This window comes from Bolinopsis microptera, chromosome 5 (genome assembly GCF_026151205.1).
Source record: "Bolinopsis microptera isolate Bmic1 chromosome 5, MBARI_Bmic_1.0, whole genome shotgun sequence".
Classification (NCBI taxonomy): domain Eukaryota; kingdom Metazoa; phylum Ctenophora; class Tentaculata; order Lobata; family Bolinopsidae; genus Bolinopsis; species Bolinopsis microptera.
The window spans coordinates 12,971,834-12,992,379 of record NC_087076.1 but is presented as its reverse complement, the minus strand read 5'-3'; the positions used below and the strand labels follow the sequence as shown (position 1 = coordinate 12,992,379).

Below are 20,546 nucleotides of genomic sequence, written 5' to 3'. Positions count from 1 at the left end.
CCAACTTTTGGCGCTCTCTCTCTCTCTCTCTCTCTCTCTCTCTTGACTGGCTGACTAGGGTTTCAAACGCACACAGGTCACTTACCATGCATGTACAGTATGACTCAACAAGTGTTTACTAAGTGTTCACAAACAATTTGTCTGGGTACACTGGGTCGAGAGTTGTACAGGTGGGGACTTTAGGTCTCATTTTCTAGTCACGTGATATATCTTTAGGTCTCATTTTCTGGTCACGTGATATATCTTTAGGTCTCATTTTCTAGTCACATGATATATCTTTAGGTCTCATTTTCTAGTCACATGATATATCTTTAGGTCTCATTTTCTAGTCACGTGATAAATCTTTAGGTCTCATTTTCTAGTCACGTGATAAATCTTTAGGTCTCATTTTCTGGTCACGTGATATATCTTTAGGTCTCATTTTCTAGTCACATGATATATCTTTAGGTCTCATTTTCTAGTCACATGATATATCTTTAGGTCTCATTTTCTAGTCACGTGATAAATCTTTAGGTCTCATTTTGTAGTCACGTGATAAATCGTCGACAATCCTCCTAGGTTTGATCTTAACACGTCTGTTTAAAGGGTTATCTTTACTAAGTAAAGTTTAGGTTACTACTTGAATAATGTTCCGTAAACTCAACACTTGCATCTGACATGGAAGGAAGTTGGATTTTAACTTAAATTTAAAACCATATGTTGTAGACCGTTGTACACAGGTGACAGGTGTAATGATTGCAACAGGGTTATCTGGTGCAGCCAAGGATTATCGAACATGGCGTATTTATAGGGATGACTAATCAGCATTACAGTTGGATTAGTGAAGTCAGGGGCTCTAAATGTTGTTTTAATTCTTATGGTTAGTGGATAGAGGATATATGTAGCATTAGATTGTAACATGCTGTCATAATAAGCATGAGAACATCATTATCCCGTCAGTCTAAAAGTCAACCATTTTCCTTGTTCACCAAATTACATTAGATTGGTACAAAATATGAACCGTCGAGCTCAGTCTCATTTAGTGTTGATGATTGATGGCCTTTAGGGTGATCTCAAGTGAGGATATCTTGTGGCGCCCAATTTGAATCCGGTACCGAATGACGCTGCAATGCGCCCAACATGGAACGCGCAGTATCCAAACATAATTTTAAAAAGAAAAGGTTTCTACAGTCCGTACAGGAAGAAGCACGTTTATTGCGCGCGCAGGCGGGATTTCCTCATAAGCGCATCTTATTTAATTGGCCCGCCCAAATTTTGGCGGTATGTACCTGCGATAAATTTCGACAATATTAGTGTACCACCAAGTATACCAATAATATGACGTAGATGTACCACATCAATCTGCCATGCACATGTCATCGAATGAATAAATGATCGAGTTGTGAAAGGACTGCATGATGCTATACTTCATACACGGATACAGTGCAGTGTGCACCCGAAATGCTGATTCATCGATACTAGACAGGGTAATTTTACGCCGATGAGAAGTGAAGTGCCAGTAAAGATAGGTTACCATGTGGTTGATATTCCTGATGAAACTTTACTAAAATCAGCTACCAGGCAAGAGAATTTGCTGAAAAATTGTTCTTACTTTTCTTATTTAACTTTAATTCCAGTTAGAGTTTAAGGAGGTTCATTAATATGTAAATATGTATTATTAATGTATGCAAATTACAACAAAGGAAAACCAATACATTAATGTAAACAATACGCGGACATTAAAAACACAGCATCAATATATAATAGCATAAGAAATTATCACTTTAAAACTTAAAGGTATTTACATAACTGAAATCTTAAATTACTACACTTATATATCACTTACCGTTATCAATTATATCATGCAGACAGCAGAACTAGGGTTAATTATAAGTGGGAGGTTATTATATTTTGTTTAAAAGCTAACAACAATCTCAACAATCATTTAAAGCAAGCGGCCATTTAGTGCAAGTGTACTCATCCTAATTTGATAGGTAAGAACATCAAAGTGAACTTTAAAAATACAATATAAAATCCACACAAGACGGCAAATCTTCATTACATCCAATCTAAAAACATCTTTTTTATCTTGAGAACAAACAATGTACAAAAATGATTACTGTTAAAAATCACGTTCAAATAGAAATCCAACTGATAAAAAGAAGGCAGTGCTTATTGAATGGTAGTATTGTTCTATTCTTGATATCCCATAATGGTGCGCTGGCACTAATTCCTCCTCCTTCAATCACTGACACAGAGAATCAAATCTTTGCTCTGTCAGCGACAGGTCACTGGAAGAGTTCTCGCTTGCAATTTCATTTCTGCATAGACCGCCTAAGACTTGATAAACACAGTTAAACAGACCGCCTAAAACGTTTCTTGTTACTGTTTTTTGGGCGGCCTGAGACCGTACCAATCGGGAAAGTGTTTCTGCTTCTCTGCTATTACCAAATAAACGATACATATTGGGATATTTCACCTATTTATGTGTTACCACTGTACATAGATTGTCTTCTTTTAGAATCCACGTAATCGTCCATCTTATTCCTCAAAGTCATGTGGAACCCGTGAACCACCTCAACTAAACTTGATGTTATCACCTGACACAAAATGAGAGTGTGAGAAAAACTGTTCTAAATTGTGAGAGATTGTTTCATTGTTTAGAATCATTGGTCGGTAAGTATTTTACGTCAATCTTAAAGTTAAGGTAGATGGTTTCGTGTAGGAAAGAAATGGAACAAATGGCTGCAACTTTTATAAACGTATGATAAATATAATATTTCCTGCCGTCCAGAATCTTTCCAACGTTAACCATGGTAGGAAATGCCTGGTTAGTCAAAAGTGACAAATGTCCATATTCTTAGCCGCTAAACATTTTAGCTCCTCGCTATATAATATCCACCTCCCCCCTTGGATACATCAAGGAAACAATCCATATAAAAGTGTAAATTACCGACAGCAGTAAAACAACACTAGTTAATAATGACAAAACATGTGTAATGAGATGCTGAGTAAAAGTTAAAACTGGTGCAAACCTTTTGAGGTACAAGAGGGAGCTTCAGGTCGCAGTTGATAACATAAGTGAGCTTAACGGAGCCATCCAGGGCTGGGAAGAAAACATAGCCGCAGGGCCCGTTAAATCCTCTGCAAATAAACAAAGTTAGCGGCTAACAAGCTAGATATAAAGTGGAATATTTGAATATCTGAACATGTTGAAGGTCATATTATTTGAGAGAAAAGTCCCTCACAAGTGAACAGAACTCGGGATCATCTTACCTTGGGAATTTGGATGGTGGTTTTATAGGATCGTTGACGTCCCTACTGACTATAAAATACATGTCACGTTCCTTCGACCAATATCGTAACGTCAGGAAATCTCTGAAATTTAGTTCACAATAAGATTATTTAATTTAAAATTGGTTTTGCGGAGGATAAAGTACTTATTAGGTGCTAAATGTTACTTTCCTGTCAGGTGTATAAGTGTGAAGTTCGGTTGTGTTTTTCACAGATCACATTAATATGAAGTTTGGATCACTTTACCAATACCATTTGACTCTGTACATGTGTCGGAATCTTGAAGTGATGTTCATTATTAGACTTGCCTCGTTCCACTGAATATTATTACTAAAACATATATATAAGCTTCAGAGCAAGACCTCTCTACCTATATATTTAAAAACCCCCAACAATCAACATGAGAGCCGCTGTTTTTCGCTGCTCAGAAGGGCATCTGGATCGTTTAACAAGTTCAAAATCACGGACCGTACTGATTTAGTATCCGCGCTATCTAATTGGAATCACGGACCATAACTGCAACTATCCTCAGATAAATACGGATGGTGGTGATTGCTAAGTTACCGGGATAATTTACAGCACTAAGTCTTTAAAATGTTATGAAATTAATCATAAATCCCGTCTCTCTCTGATCTCTCTCTCTTACAAAAGTATGCACAATATATTGTTGACTTCTCCCTAGTCCCAACATACTGGAATGCTAAATATTTGTATTCTCTATAAACGGTTCCAGGAGGACCAGGACCCAGGTGCTATCACTTATCTGACTTCTGGATCCAAGGCAACTGGACCACCCTTATGTTAACTTGCTGAACATCAGATGAACAAGATAATTCTAACAAGGATGAAATTACGAGGTGGAAGATTTCGATAAATGTCAAGATTTTAACAACTAAATGATACACCTGGTCAACACCTGGTCAACCCACGTTCCGCTCGGAAATAGTTCGACATTTTTTCGTAGTTTTCTGTTTCTGCTGCTCTACGTAACAGTGTCTGTGAAGCAGTGATTTTTTGAACTTGGTATAATTTGGTCTCTACATGATTGAAGGTGTTGAAGATAGTGGACGTGTGTGATTGAAGGTGTTGAAGATAGTGGACGTGTGTGATTGAAGGTGTTGAAGATAGTGGACGTGTGTGATTGAAGGTGTTGAAGATAGTGGACGTGTGTGATTGAAGGTGTTGAAGATAGTGGACGTGTGTGATTGAAGGTGTTGAAGATAGTGGACGTGTGTGATTGAAGGTGTTGAAGATAGTGGACGTGTGTGATTGAAGGTGTTGAAGATAGTGGACGTGTGTGATTGAAGGTGTTGAAGATAGTGGACGTGTGTGATTGAAGGTGTTGAAGATAGTGGACGTGTGTGACTGAAGGTGTTGAAGATAGTGGACGTGTGTGATTGAAGGTGTTGAAGATAGTGGACGTGTGTGACTGATGTTGTTCAGAACGTTATTCTCTTGGAGTCTCATTCTGTTAAACACGTCAGGTAACCAACATACAATGACTACGATTGTTGCTCAACTCCTTTCCATCTTGACATTTAGATATTCAACCTCTCGCCAGAAATGATTCAATTTGATTTTACTGTCAAAAAACTGACAAATTCAACCAAAAATCCCCCAGGTTGAAAGGTTTTGGGACAGCAAAGTTTGTGAAATATTTTCTAAACACATATTATCCCCAGCTACAAAGCCTGCGTTTAGAACAGTAAGCGGAGTTTCCTCCCAAGTAAGCGGAGTTTCCTTCCAAGTCTCCAAAACCTGGGATGAAGAACACTACAACAGCACACATCTCATAGACAGGGACTTCAGCACTGTAGCTATTGCTACCACTACACTCAGGATCAAGATAATACAGTGTGGTTTAAAGTGAGCCTAAAGAAGAAGTACAATGTAGAGAATGTGTACGTTTATCAGTCACGTGACATTCAGTATCTAGGAGAGGGGTTTTGTGGGGAGATTGGTGAAGATAGGAGGTGTTTATGTGAACCGGAAGCAGATGAGTGTAGAGGTTTGTTTTCTTTTACTAATTAATTATTTACTAATTATTTACTAATTAATTATCTATGGATCATTGGATCATCATCACATTTTAATTTTGAGTGGCCTGTGGAAACATCATAATATGTCGTGTGACGTTTTTTCTGCTTCATGCGACGTAAATTTTAGATTTAGTATTAAGTTGATTTCTGACTAAAACAACCTGGGTTTGGAAGTAAATTTGGTCGGGGATAGATCATGCGGCTTCAGTAACCCTATTGGAGATAAAGAAGATAACAACTTAATCGTGTACAAATGGGATTGTACGTCTAGTGGAATAATGTCAGGTGACATTCACATTATCTCGAACAAAGGGAAGCCAATCTCAATCAGTGAGGTAGAGGTTACTACTACTGACCATGTAGGTTAGTCACATTTGACAGTTACCAGCTGGACTGAAATTCAAATTAAGTTATGATTTTATTTTGATGAATGTTATTGACAAAGTGAGAGTCTCCACTCAGTGTTGTAAAAACAAAATTATTTGTCGACGACATAAGAGCGAAAAAATATTATCATTAAGTTATGATTTGTAGAGAATTTGTTTTTACCAACTTTTTAATCTAAAAAGGTATTTCACGTTAAGTTAGAATTTACACCATGATTGGCAGCAAAATATATCAACCTTAACATTTTAATGTCAACCACAGCCGGATGCGCAGACCTACGAATAGAGTTTAACAACCTGAACTTTAAACCCCCAAACTCATGGGTAGATCACGGAATACCAATCACATTCCTCTCTTGTTCGCAAAATGGTCACGTGTTACTAGGAGCGAGCTCAGCTCTATGTGATGACGGGGTGGTCAGATACAGCGGAGATAAACCTACCTGTGTTCCTGAAGAGCAAACAGGTGTGTTGAGACGCTATTAAAATTAGTAAATAACACAGATTCTGTGAGATGACCGCTAAACCATAAAAACAGATGTGATAACTTCATTGTTCAAAACAATGTGAAGACGAAGGAAGCTGGAACAAGGCCTTGAAGATGACACCACAGTTACCAGTAAACAAAAAATTCCAGAGTGGAACTAAGCCACACTGTCTAGGTTTGTATTCACTATTTTGTAGATACAAACCTAGATATTCGTTATTTTGTACATGTAGATATGATGCCAACAATTTGTAGCATTTAGAGCTGGCTGGAATCTAATATAGCAGGAAGTTAAGGCATTAGACACTTAAATATCCAGGTTTAATATAACCTAGATAGATGTGCAGATGTTTGTGCGGAGTTAGAGGGTTGTAGTAGCAGGGTGGTAACCCTCCCACCACTACCAGTACCACACGGTACACCAGTCACCTTCTCTTGTAGTAGCAGGGTGGTAACCCTCCCACCACTACCAGTACCACACGGTACACCAGTCACATTCTCCTGTCCCGGTACCAGTACCACACGGTACACCAGTCACATTCTCCTGTCCCGGTACCAGTACCACACGGTACACCAGTCACATTCTTCTGTCTCGGTACCAGTACCACACGGTACACCAGTCACATTCTCCGGTACCAGTACCACACGGTACACCAGTCACATTCTCCTGTCCCGGTACCTTACTGGGGGCTAGAACTGGTACCTGCTCTAATGGCACTGTAGCTATCGTGGAACACTACCCATTTTGTGTAGGTTCGTAACAAGTAATGTATAGTGGCAGATATTGTACCCTATACAATATCTGCATCTGTACAATATACATTGTACAATGTACATGACAGTAATGTTTACAATTGTGGTTACTTTGGTCAAACATATGGGAATGTGTTTCGGCAATTGTTATCCATATATTTTCATGTTTGACAAATGATATTCATGATTGTTAAAACTATCAAACTAAAACTTTAACCTAACAAACTAAAACTTTAAACTAACAAAGTGAAAGTTTAAACTAACAAAGTGAAAGTTTAACCTAACAAAGCCTGCACTAAAAGTTACCTGCTCTTGATGAGACCAGCACCGCCTCCCACCCCGACAGTGTAGAGCAAATCTAGGTGTTGGGTGAACCTCTCCAACATCTGTACCTCTAGTATACTACTGTTCCACTCACTGACACTGTCCATCTGATGGTACAACACCTGAAGTATATAACCAGGTGAGGTTGTATTTTAAACCATTCTTTAATCGGATAGTCGTCTAATACAAACTTGTCTTATACATTCATGGTAATCCTAATCTTGTCTAACTTGTTTATATTAATTTGTTTAATCCCCTCTGATCACCCCTCTTCCTTACCTCAAACAAGTCCTCTAGAGAACAAAGAAAGTGGCTCTCACTGAGAAATAGTCTGTTTGGAGCTCTCCTTTGTGCTCTACTGAATACTTTTATACCGTCCTGCGAGAGAGAGAGAGAGGGAATAATTTATTGTATAATTATACAATAAATACATTTATACTTTTATATATATTATCATTTATTATTATGACTATGATACTCTAGTAGGATTGTATTATTCTCTAGACAGTGAAGTTGTGAAAAACTAGGGTCGCTCTATCTTGCCATTCTACCCAGCAAATATTTTCACAATATTACTATGCGGAATTATCATTTATCATGCGAATAAGCAGGAATGTTTAGCACAGAAAACCTGTACAATTAAATAATTAAGACCGTGTTTACCTTGTCTAGCTCAGTTGTCCACCCATCTGGCCAGAGGACTGTTTCTTTTAACTCTGAGTGTGCTTCTAACGCAACATTATACATCATCTGACCCTGCGGAAATACATAATATTGATTTTCATAATCTTATTAACATTCAATTATTATTAAAATTATTACTTATTTCAGTTGAATTATCGCCTATCATTACAGTTATTACTTACTTGTACACGCTTAACAAGGTTTCTCAAGAAAGGCTCGGAAATTTGAACGATTACTATGGTCAGAATGTATGTGAACGTAGTAGAACATAATAATATACTACGATTTGGCACGACTATTACTATGAATGTATGATGAAACGTAGGTAGAACATAATAATATAACTACATATTTGCACGATTACTATGAATGTATGATGAAACGTAGGTAGAACATAATAATATAACTACATATTTGCACGATTACTATGAATGTATGATGAAACGTAGGTAGAACATAATAATATAACTACATATTCACCACTACAACTTTCTGTCAATTTACAGCCTGCTCTGGTTCATATATCAAGATAAAAGTCACTGCAAAACAACTTGATCTATATAAAGAGAACCTCTGAATTTTTTCGAAGAAAAATTCTGATTAAAAATTAACACTTCCGACTTGATTTCGCATAAAATTGACCTATCCAAGATAGTGCCAAGAAATGCTAACTACAATCATCAAACAAATCTGATGTTAACGAGTGCAACCATTCCCAACTCACAATGATATTGGCTAAGACCTCTGGTGAGAATTTAAATTCTGAACAATTTATCACTGGAATCGGAAGAAGTTCGCGTCTGAAACGACTAAATCTGAGTTAACTATATTTCTACTTAACGACTTCAAAACTGAGTGAGTGGCAATATCATCGACTCAACCACAGAAGTAGAAATACATAAATGACACAATATTTAATAAAAGTGTCGATATAGCTACATATATATAACGTCGCATAACTACTCCCCCTCTTTCGTAGATAAGCAAGCATTTCACTGCCGCTAAATTCTTTTTCCATACATTAATCTCAATCGCGCACTCCATAATTACTGTAGCGCTGAGTTACCGGCCAAAATCATTAATCACTGATGGTAAAATTTTGGACAAAATTTTAAAAACAATAGTCCAAGCTGTTCAGTGCAAGTCTAAACTTCTTAACCTATAGGATCGATATTATGGATGTGTAATATCATGTGTAGCGTGAAGCGTTGTGTTTTTTAAATCTGTAGTTCATAGTACTTCATGACATGATCACAGGTACTTTTTGATAACCGTGTGCAGTGCCCTTTCCAGAGGGTTTTTTAAAAAAGAATTCTTTAACGTTACTATTTTCTATCTATTACTGTTTGTATTATAATTTTGAGTAAACATTAATCGAGTAAACCGCTCGATTCCCAATCAATCTATGAAGTATGAATGTATGATGAAACGTAGGTAGAACATATAACTACATATTTGCACGATTAGACAATAACAGGGAGACTTACCCGGGGATCCAAATTGTTTGCCTCTATCTGATGTAGGTCCCCTGAAATAAATTGTAGGTTATTAATACAATTAGTATATTATAAACTCCCTGTTAGACAGGAGTCAACCTGCACCTGCAGTAGCAATGAGGTGAGAATGTTATCTCGAAAAAACCAAAGTTGACGTGCGCACGTGCACTCGCGCGAGTAACGCGACCAAATATTTTGCTCTAACCCATTTATCCTGCAGGATAATTCAGTACGTTCTGAGTGAGATTATCACGGACTTGTTACATGTCGTCATGAAGAGTTTGAAATACAAATACATTCATATTTTAGCCCCAGGTACCTCGTGTGGGACTTTATAACATTAGATTGTAACAGATTGTGTGTACAATCTAAAGCGACTAAAGTGACTCCATTTCAATCTGTTAAGAGATTGCGATCCAGCTTGACAAGTTATTCATTTGTCAAGATTCACCCTCTTTTTTTTCAAATATCAATAGTATTAAAAGTCACTGCATAATGAACTCTCTGAAAATATTTGTCGGAAGAAAATTGTTCTACATAATATGTTTTTCTTAATTTAAAATAGTAATTCTACTCTCCGATCTTTTTGGTTTGACCCTAATCATAGTTATGGGCATGTCGATCTTATCTCAATACACACAAAGATACCGAGTACAGTTACACAAATCTGATAGAACGAATAACGGCCGATGGTGCGAAAATGTGCGGTACTAGGCCAATAGTGCGATTCTACACCCACTGCACCTATACCCTATAATTGCCTCTGGTAAGCATTTTACCTGAGTTTCTGAGATTAGATTCAGGAATCACTGGGGGACAATACTTTAGGGAAAGAGGTAGGCGGGTCTGAAAGTCTGAGGCAAAGTCTGGGGTACGATTTCCTAGGGCTGAACGACAGTTACAAAACTGATTTGTGACTGGGAAATGTGTTCAGTCGTGGATCTCAGTATCAGTTTGACTTAAAATGTAACGTATGAGATAAGTATTTATCGAGTAAGAAGGATGTACGACATTAGCTAATAAAGCGTCTGAACTAACCTGTTTTCCCCGGTCTCTTTTTCGAGATGAGTTTCTTTAACATGACACATTTTAATGGCACATCGACATATTCACTACAAAGTTTATGTTCAGAGGAGATACCCAGAAAACTCGAGAGAAATATGACAATATATAGGGCATTTAAACCAAACTAGATCTGTCTGGAAATTCATAACAATGCTGCTGTACGTGTCTGTACGTGTATATTAATGGGGATATTAATTTTGTTCACAGAATAATGCCACTAAAATTAATTGCTGGCCACGACCCAGAGATCAAACAATACAAATACAAGAATGGCAAAACAATAATATTGTAAGACAGTAAGACATAACCAAAATGTAGTACGATAGCTGGATGGGCGGATGGTAGACCTTCATAATACTCCTTCACAAAACATAATACTGCACGGTAAATAAGTAATTGTGGTCATTATCGAGTCAGATGTCAAAAATCTCACGCTGAGCCATGAAATGTAGCATATTAAACATTTAAATGCAGTAAACTAACTTAGTTACTGAGTATTTAAGTGACTTTAGTTGTAAGTTCAAGGTACTTGAAGCGTTACTAAGGTCACTTTGAGATACATATAGATTCAGCGTCCACGGTGATTAACAATTCTAAGTATGTATACTGTTACGCAACAGTATTACGCAACAGGAAAAGTGATGTTTACAGCATATGGGTGTGGTTTGAGAATAACTGATAAAAACCTCAAGAAAGACTCAAGAACGACTAAAATAGACTTCAGGACTGAAGGAAAGCAATGAAAACAAGGCTATACAAATTTTTCTGAAACATATGGAGGCCGAAGTATAATCAGGTAAACAATTAAACGAAACGGGTTCTATATAAGACGCCATTAGAACTTCCCAATCAAATTTAAACCGGTTTAATAACCGGTTCCTGCAATCCGAGCCGGAATAACCGACTACAAGAGCAGACCATCTGTATCAGAGAATAACGAAGCAGGAAATGCTAATCAGTCAATCAGTGCAACAAAGCAACAAGAGCTGGTACAGTTTAATGGGGAACATGCTTTGTGTGGGGGCTGTTACAGGGTGGGATATATACTTGGGGTGGTAAAGTGGCGTATCTGTGCCGACAACAGGATTATAAAGATAATCCGAGTATTGTAAAGATAATCCGGGTATTTTGGGGTGAGTTACAAGAGTTCGGGATAATCATGAGTCGTAATGAACACAATTTAGACGAACAGTATCTCAGGAAAGTTATTAAGCCATTCTTGTAGCATATTTAACAGTGGCAAGGGCTTAATTAACAGTAGAAACAAGCTCAGCTTTACACGCGAAATGTGCATATATTGTGTGTAATATATAGCCCAACCTATAGCTACTCGAGTGAGAGCGAGGGAGATCCAGGCAGCCTACCGCCTGCCTTGTCCAGGTACAATACTCTACTAGACAATGTCAGATGCCTCTACAATGTAGAGTATACACGCCTACACACACGTACAGAGGGATTACCCCATTATACTGATGATAAGCAGGGGGATTGTGCCAATTAGCAGACTTCCTTGTCTGTTGAGGCAAACTATACATGTATAATAGCAATTTGGGGGAGGGGGAGTTATAACGCGAGCAATACGTGCAGAGACTGCAAAATAATTAGAACGTACCTGGAATACATATTGTGGTTGGACAGAGGGTACCATTTGCGATGGATTCCATGAGATGTAGTCAAATAATTCCGGTTACTGCGCCCCATATGCTGTGCTAACGACTTAACTATGCCATATTATGTTGTCTCTACTACAAATGCAACCAACTTAAGTATAATGAGGTACATAACTTAGAATTTAAAGATGCCACGCAGACTGTGGACGCCATTATTTGGCTCGTCATTATATACGCTAATCTAACAGCGCATGATAATGCGATTACACTATTAATTGCACGAGGTGCAGCCGAGTTCGATTATTGCAGTTATTTCACGAGGCGCAGCCGAGTGCAATAACTGGTGTAATCACATTATACACGCAGTTAGATTCGCGTATAACTCCACGCTCAGTTAGTTTACAATCGCACCGTCTGTGTTGCTATCAAAACAGTGAGATTATAAACTGATCGCACTGTTTTGATCGCACTACTTCCTGTAGAGCTGTAGGGGAGTGGGGACCACGTCTGAAAACGATAAATCATCAAATACTTAAACTGGGCCGAGCACAAGCTTTGAATAATGAAGAAAAATAATGATGTCTGGACTCAGAAGATTGCCACACAGTGAATCAATCTGTTAAATGTAGTTGTACCTCCCAATACGAAAACAAACAATCTACTTCCAAACGGGGCCCGTATTACAAGAGTAAGAGATAGCGGCGGGTCTCAGTGCAGTGAATACTTTGGCACGTGACGTGCATTCGCCCTAGCGTTTCGCTCATTATTTACCGTATATCATTGAGGCATATTAAAGGATTACTGATAAGGGTCACTAATGAGGAGATAAGCCCCCTGTGAGAAATCAGCCGATACTGGGCAGATATATCACAAAATCAGTGTGATTAGTTTTGTAATCGCACCGAATATGTTTTCGGAGTGCGATTTTTTCCGGTGCGAAAAAAATCGCACTCCGGTGGGGGAAAAACCGGTGCGATTATGAAAAAGACCGGTGGCTGCAATCAAGGATATAAGGTGTGAAATAGAGAGAGAGAGAGAGAGAGAGAGAGAGGGAGAGAGAGAGAGAGAGAGAGAGAGAGAGAGAGAGAGAGAGAGAGAGAGAGAGAGAGAGAGAGAGAGAGAGAGAGAGAGAGAGAGAGAGAGAGAGAGAGAGAGAGAGAGAGAGAGAGAGAGAGAGAGAGAGAGAGAGAGAGAGAGAGAGAGAGAGAGAGAGAGAGAGAGAGAGAGAGAGACTCAAGAGTGCTAATGTTATATTTAGTCATAGCTTCAGAATATATATCAAGTGGGGATAGCGGAATATAACAAAGAGCGAAATAGAGGGAGTGAAATAGAGGGTGTGAAATTGAAGAAGTGAAATGGATGTAGTGAAATGGAGGGAGTGGAATAGATGAAGTGAAATGACGGGAGTGAAATTGAAGAAGTGAAATGGATGTAGTGAAATGGAGGGAGTGAAATAGATAAAGTAAAATGATGGGTGTGAAATGGCAGGAGTGAAATAGAGGGAGTGAAATGGCGGGAGTGAAATGGAGAGTGACTACTGACTATGACCGACAATTATGCTTGTTCGAGCTAATAGATCTCCTCTTTAGTAATACGAATAAATTTATTTGTGTTTCTCTGTATAAGAACAACAATTTTTTCTCTAAAAAGGAATATAACGGATACTTATGTTTTTCTGCTGATAAACTCAAAACAGCTATTACATTTATTCTGTTTAACACTTTTGTTTGTTTTGGGGATCAGATTTTAAGACAAACGAAAGGCATTCCCATGGGAGGGAATTCTAGTAGCCAGTTCGCTGATCTTTCGCTAGGGAAGTGTGAATTCAACTACATGACACGCCTAATCAAAGAAAAGAAGTTCGGTCTCGCTAAGCTCCTCTCAAGAAACTGCAGATATGTCGACGACCTCAACACCATGAACTATTTGCATTTCTCTAACCTAATCAGGTCCATTTATCCACCTGACCTGCTTATGGAGAGGAGTGGTGACGACAATAAGTCCGTAAACTATCTCGACATCAACATCTCGATGAATAACTCCGGACACGTCGCCACCAAGCTTTACAACAAACTTGATGACTTCAACTTTCCTGTGGTCATGTACACCTTTCCTAACAGTAATATTTCCTCTTCTGTTGGTTATAATGTTTTTTACGGTCAGGTCCTTCGTTACTCTTCCATTATCTCTGACCTTGATTCTTTTCTGTGTTCTACCAACACCCTTTATAGGACACTTCTTTCAAGATGTTATAATGACAGACTCCTGAAGAGTAAATTCAGAAAGCTTCTGAAAGACCGACCTAGTATTCTGTACAAATACAGTATACTTGATGTCAGCGACATCCTTGACATCACATTTAACGTGAACAGGTGATCACTGACGAGTGATTGCTAGGGGGTCTTGGCACATTAAACCGGTACAGGTATTAAACCCCCGAAACCGGTGTGCCAAGTCATCTGCTGATGATGTTCACATAACATTATTTCCTCTCTCCTTTATTCCTTCCGTCTTTTCTTAAACTTACAGTTCAGTTACTTTATTTCACCAGGTCTACCTAAGGATCAATTATTCTTTGGTGGGGTTTCACTTCTGGTATTGGCTTCATTCCCGTTCCTTTTCCTTATTCTTTATACTTATTTTTTTTAATATAGTTTAATGAGATGTAGATATTTAGTGACGTTCTTACTAAAGAGAGAGTTTATTAACACATTTTTAACATCTATTGAACAGTTTCTCATTTACTGTAATCTTCATAAACCTTCCAATTTTTAAAGATAATAAAATCCATTCGGCCGAATTTAGAATTAATGTGTGTTACGGAAAGAGACTTTGAAAACATTCGACTGTTCATGACCCAAAGATTCGAATGTCACCTGCTTATTATTTTTTAGTATATTATTGGAATCCAGCCTGCATACCTCATCTCCAAAGGTGTAGGGTTGCACAAAAGTGGCGTGATATTTAATTCGATCCCAAACATGCGCTTTAAGATATGTGTCTAAAGGTCAAGAAAGTCAACAAAAGCTGCGTTTAGTTGTAGATTAACAAGTAAAAGTAATTGGTTCGTCAGGCAAATTGGTAAACCATCTCATCTTTCTGTTTTAGTGCGATATTTAATTGAAGTTTAGCTACCGGAAGAGAGATCCAGTCATGCGCGCCTTATTTTGCAGGGCGCGTAAGTCACGTGCTTTTGATGTTAACATGCACAAGTTTGATTAGCACAGACTGATTCGGCGTTCGCGCCTTACGTCGTATCGAGTATTTTAACCATCACAACAATGTTATCATAATAAAATTTCAATCTCTGGAAGTGTCACTGCAAACGACAGACAAAAGCATCGTATCAAACAAATATTACCTCCAGGTGTAGGTGGTATAGTTGCTGATGGTGTAACAAATGCTGAGTAGTTGAAATCGCTGCCGGCACTGTTAACAGCCCTAGTAAAAATAATGTTTTTTAAAAATCCAAAATAATAGCCAAAGTGAAAAATTTGAATTTTATGTTCACCCAGTGTGTTTTTCGAAATCTGTTTGGTTTAATTTAAAAATTTGTTTTAAAAGAAAAACGTGTATACTTACGGTCCTAATAGTGGCGTTCTCGCATCAGGATACCTTGGACCTGAAAAATAAAACAGAAGTTACAATCACAGAATTCAATATAATAACGAAATCCTGTCGGGGTTCAGCACTAGATACAGGTTACTGATCACTATTATGGGAAACTCCAGAAATATCTGGGTTTCGGGTATATAGGGCCACGCGTCGGTCACTTGAGGTATTACTGTACTCATATTTCATACTCATATACATGTATAATTTGTATATCTCATATATCTTACACAATTTCATAAAGTATGTCAGATTGTACACTGTGTGTGGTGTGCACCAAATTATGCAGTAAAATACGAAAGATTAACTTACGAAGATATCTCGATACTTGATTCTCAGCTTTCAGTACCTTACTCTCGAACATCCACACTTCTATCCAGCATAACAGAAAGGATATTAATAATAATGCATACGTTTCAAAATTATTCCACTGAAAAAAGTTGTTTTATAAAAAAGAAATGTTGAAAAATTTCAAAATGGTTTGTCTGCAAGATAGAGAAAGATAGTCACAATAACTAATAAATAAATATAATAAAGACTTACAGCACTGTCCCTTTGGAATATAATAAGTTTTAAAAATATATATATCGTCGATATCGTCGTTGTTAACTGAAAATAAACTTTGTTTTATAAATCTTTCCATCAAACAAGATCAATGATATAAACAATTTAAAGGTCTAAAGAACTTATTTTAAGAGGAAATATTGCAGTTTTTAACAGTTATAATCTAATATAGTTTAATAATCACTCACAGCAATAGTAATCTGTAACTGACTGACGATAATCCAGTAGTGTGTTATAAGACATGTTGAGCGACCCAAACTAAGCAGCTGAAAATTACAATTATAAATTTTAATTAGGTAATGAATTAATGATATGAGACACGCATTTAAGATACATATTAAAGCACAAATCAGAAGATTCCACCGTCCGAACTGCAAAGGAAACGATAAATATTTAGGAGTTACTCACAAACCTGATTTAGCAACTTAATCGATTTCAATTTTTAAAAGCTTACAATTTAGTAGCAAGGAGTTATTCGATAATAAATTACGTTTTAATCTTACCATCAAGTCTGCCATCGATTGGTTAAATTTGAAGTTTTTGATTGCAATATCCCACGCAGTATTTAGTCCACCGTAATGATTCTGAAAAAAATTATTACTGTTATATGATAATTTCTCTGTGTACGGACACAAAAAATGCTGTAAAATTCGTCAGAAAGTGAGAATAATAACAATAGCCCCAAAATTGTGCCATATTGCAAGTAAAATGGCACAGTAGGAACCATTTAAGTAGGAAGAAGTAAACTTAATAATAACAATAGAAATAACGAATTAATTTGTCTCAGAGATTATGACCATTTAAAATCCCAACATTAAAAAAATCAACCTGTTAATACAAATAACTAATACAAATAACTAACAATAGCGATGATAGTCCACAGTATGCTGACGAGAAGCATGTCGAAGATGCAGGTGATGCTGAAAATACGCCGCGCAGTGCTGCGCCGCTGGGGGATCACATCGTCCGTAATATAATTACCTGCTGTTAGACACGTGTTACTTTTAATTTGCACGTGTTACTTTTAACTTGCACGTGTTACTTTTAATTTACACGTGTTACTTTTAACTTGGTCACGTGTTACTTTTAACTTGCTGCTAAACCAGATTGTGGCAGAGAATGCACCCCATAACGTTCGATCTGGGAAGTTAAGCAACTGCAGGCCGGGTTAGTACTTGGAATTACATGTGCCGTTTCCTTTAACAAATTGTAGTTCTGATTCCATTTTTAGCAAGGTACAAAATTATATCTGGTTCAATTATTACCTAAAAATAGATTACATTGTCTTTGCAAGTACTGTTTTGACGTATTTGACAGTGATGATAAATATTAAATACACAGTATATGGTATTATCATGTTGAAGAAGTCTTCGTTACAAAAGAAAACTTTCTTAGTCGTTTATTTACGCATAAAATAATGACATGGCATGAATACTTGACATGGCATAAATACTTAAAATATACACGTCTGTAAGTTTCAATGACTTCGCGAGAAAAAGAAAATAAGTAATCACGTACCAACATTGGTACCGTACAACTAATCTATACATGTAATGTCATCATGAAATATTATGAAACAAATCGTTCAGCCGTGTATGCATCACTAGGTATATCAAATAATCATGTGACATGGACATTGAATATTTAATTGTGTAGTGTGTACATGACAAAACAAATAAATGACGTACCAACGTTGAAATGGATGGTACAATTCAGCCTGTACGCGTACGCTTGGAGCTCAGGAACTCCACAACACAGACCAGGCTCACAGATCAGGCTCACAGATCAGGCTGAAGGCTCACAGATCAGGCTCACAGATCAGGCTCACAGCTAACAGCAGCTCACACAATTATAACGGAGACAAATCAGGCGATTGTAGAACAAGGGAGCAGTATTGTAAAGTGGTGTGCTAATCAAATCTGGGGACCTGGTGATGATAACAGATGAAGCGGGGTGTGCGTGGTAATGTATAATAATGGTTTCACAGAGGAGGATGAGGAGGTATCACGTGACTTACATTTGAGTAGTGAGTAGAAGTGAATAAGGAAGTGCAGATAGATTGGTAGATAGTGTCCTTGATATCTACTACTCTATATATTGTTATCTAGTTTATGAAATGTTGTAACCTTCAGGGTGTAAAATGTAGTAAAAATCAGTTGGGTGTAACTTGTTGGAAAGCGAAAAACAGAAACTGAGCATTAGAACTGGTAGTAACTGTTCCAGTGGTTTATTAAGTCACACATTTATCTTTTTATATTTAGAGTAATATAATGTAAATGTTCCAGAGCCTATCTATATCTTTTGTTGGACAGCTTTATTATGTTATAAGTAATTGAATCATCTTGGTGGTGGGAAGTGTGTTTTCATCATCAGGAAGTCAAAATATATATTATCGTTTATATATAGATACTGATCTATTTTCATTTACGACTTTTCATTTCAGGCTTTTCATCTACGACTTTCCTATCGATAGAAAAGTCGTAGATGAAAAGCCTTAAATGAAAAGTCGTAAAGTTAATCTTAAGCTATGTGTAATATGATCAGCTGATGAACAAAAATAAAAGGAACTTTATATAAGAGTAATATAATGTAACTGTTCCAGAGCCTCTCTCTATCTTTTGTTGTACAATTATAAGTACGGATTTATTATGTTATAAGTAATTGAATCATCTTGGTGGTGGGAAGTGTGTTTTTCATTTACGACTTTTCATTTCAGGCTTTTCATCTACGACTTTCCTATCGATATGACGTATAACTATAAATACATATCGATTGGAAAGTCGTAGATGAAAAGCCTTGAATGAAAAGTCGTAAAGTTAATCTAAAGCTATGTGTAATATGATCAGCTGATGAACAAAAAGGAACTACATACTTGACTGAGTATTAACTGATAATAATTTAACACAGGTTTTTGTAGTCGTGTCAAATTTTGAGGTTGTCCAACAACATAAAGTAACTGTGGTTCGTTTATCATATAAATAACTTTATGAGAAGAAACAATGACAGTTTAAGACCAATGAGTTCTGATCTAAAAATGTAAACTATCAACTGTATTATATCATACATACAATGGTATCACAGCATCATGTGGTTCACCTTGTATCAACCTACAGGCAGACCGCTCATAATAACCACTTATCAAGCATACTGTTCATGATGACTGATACATCTTCAGTCCAATATGATGCAAATGTACATAGTACATGTTTGGGAGGATCAGGTAAGGATTTATAGATTCAGATACTCGTGGACAACGGCTGAGTGTCAAAACAACCCCACCTACAACCATTGTAAAGAAACACATACCTGCGTTAGGAACGTAGAGGTAACTGTCAGGATTAGATATAGGACCACTTTGGGGAGTCAGACCACCGTGAGAAACAGGTCTACTATTACCAGGGAGCAGACAGTCGTACTCATTGTGAATACTCCCCGGACCACTGTTCGATAGTTGATTTAGATGTGCAAACAGTAAACCATCCAACTCCAGAACAATTTGATCACTTTTTTGATTAAGTTGGTTCAAAATTCGATGTGTATGATGTGAATAATCAAGTCCGGGATTATGCAAATCTGATTCTATATAAATACTAAAAATAACATGAAATAAACCTGTTTGAGTAGGGAGAAGAGCCAGAGTACTTGTCATTTACATTCGAAAGGATTTCGTTTGCTGCATGAGCAGCCTGGAATGCTCTTTCGTCCTCATAGGATGACTTGGCCGATTTCATTCACTAAAAATGGAAGAAAATAATATGTTAATTTCATAGAGAAAATTGGTTCAAAGATAAATTGTTAATTGTAATGCTCAGAATGAAGGACCATTGGCCTCAAAAACCCTGCAAGACATTAAAACAGCACTGAGCGTGGTGGGTGTATCTGCAAATGATTTTAATAGCACAGCAACAGAATTTTAAGAGCTGTATTAAAGCATTAGAATTCAAAATAACATTGATAAAGAAGCAGTATTTGTTGTTCATCAAACATTTTTTTCATAAACAGTATTGCTAAACTGGCATAATTATAGAAAACTTGGAAATTTCCTTTTTTGGATGAGTAGAATGCAGTGAAAGATGCAAAGCCAGCATTATTTATCTAAGCACAAGATCGTCTACGACTCTACATAGTACTACAAGAAGATATGTAAATTTAATTCAATAAATTAAATATAAAATATTACCATTTTACGAAAAATACGTTCAAGTTTCAGATTCCTTTTTGTGTCTGAAACCAGATACACATTCATACAAATC

At 37.0% G+C, this 20,546-nt stretch overlaps 2 protein-coding genes across 7 annotated transcripts in view; one reads left to right on the top strand and one right to left on the bottom strand.

Moving 5' to 3' along the window:
- LOC134815976 (uncharacterized) overlaps positions 1–20,546 on the top strand; it is a 578,562-nt gene that overhangs the window by 112,701 nt on the left and 445,315 nt on the right. The gene's annotated exons all lie outside the window — the stretch shown is intronic.
- Positions 1,696–20,036, bottom strand: LOC134815022 (stAR-related lipid transfer protein 3-like). Of its 6 annotated transcripts, none has more exons than XM_063823463.1 (17): positions 19,906–20,036; positions 19,600–19,733; positions 17,156–17,277; positions 16,797–16,877; positions 16,482–16,559; positions 16,273–16,338; positions 16,042–16,159; positions 15,700–15,739; positions 15,479–15,558; positions 9,434–9,474; positions 7,926–8,018; positions 7,542–7,640; positions 7,245–7,384; positions 3,256–3,357; positions 3,015–3,123; positions 2,459–2,579; positions 1,696–2,313 (listed from the first exon to the last, which is right to left on the bottom strand). In XM_063823463.1, the coding sequence occupies exons 1-16, from the start codon at positions 20,022–20,024 to the stop codon at positions 2,463–2,465; spliced, it is 1,539 nt and encodes a 512-aa protein (XP_063679533.1). In that variant the 5' UTR covers positions 20,025–20,036; the 3' UTR covers positions 1,696–2,313; positions 2,459–2,462. The 6 variants fall into 6 exon arrangements, 4 of the variants coding, with proteins under 4 accessions (XP_063679533.1, XP_063679531.1, XP_063679532.1 ...); XM_063823461.1 differs by having other exon boundaries at positions 2,474–2,579; XM_063823462.1 differs by having other exon boundaries at positions 2,474–2,579; positions 17,156–17,274; positions 19,906–20,027.

Bases quoted from the DNA above. Each gene is read 5' to 3' on its own strand.
- LOC134815022 (XM_063823461.1), bottom strand. From the start codon at position 20,024: ATGAAATCGGCCAAGTCATCCTATGAGGACGAAAGAGCATTCCAGGCT. The intron at 15,559-15,699 runs GTAAGTATACAC...TATTTTTACTAG, and splicing joins AGAACGCCACTATTAGGACC to GGCTGTTAACAGTGCCGGCA. The intron at 9,475-15,478 runs GTAATATTTGTT...AATTTATTTCAG, and splicing joins TATACCACCTACACCTGGAG to GGGACCTACATCAGATAGAG.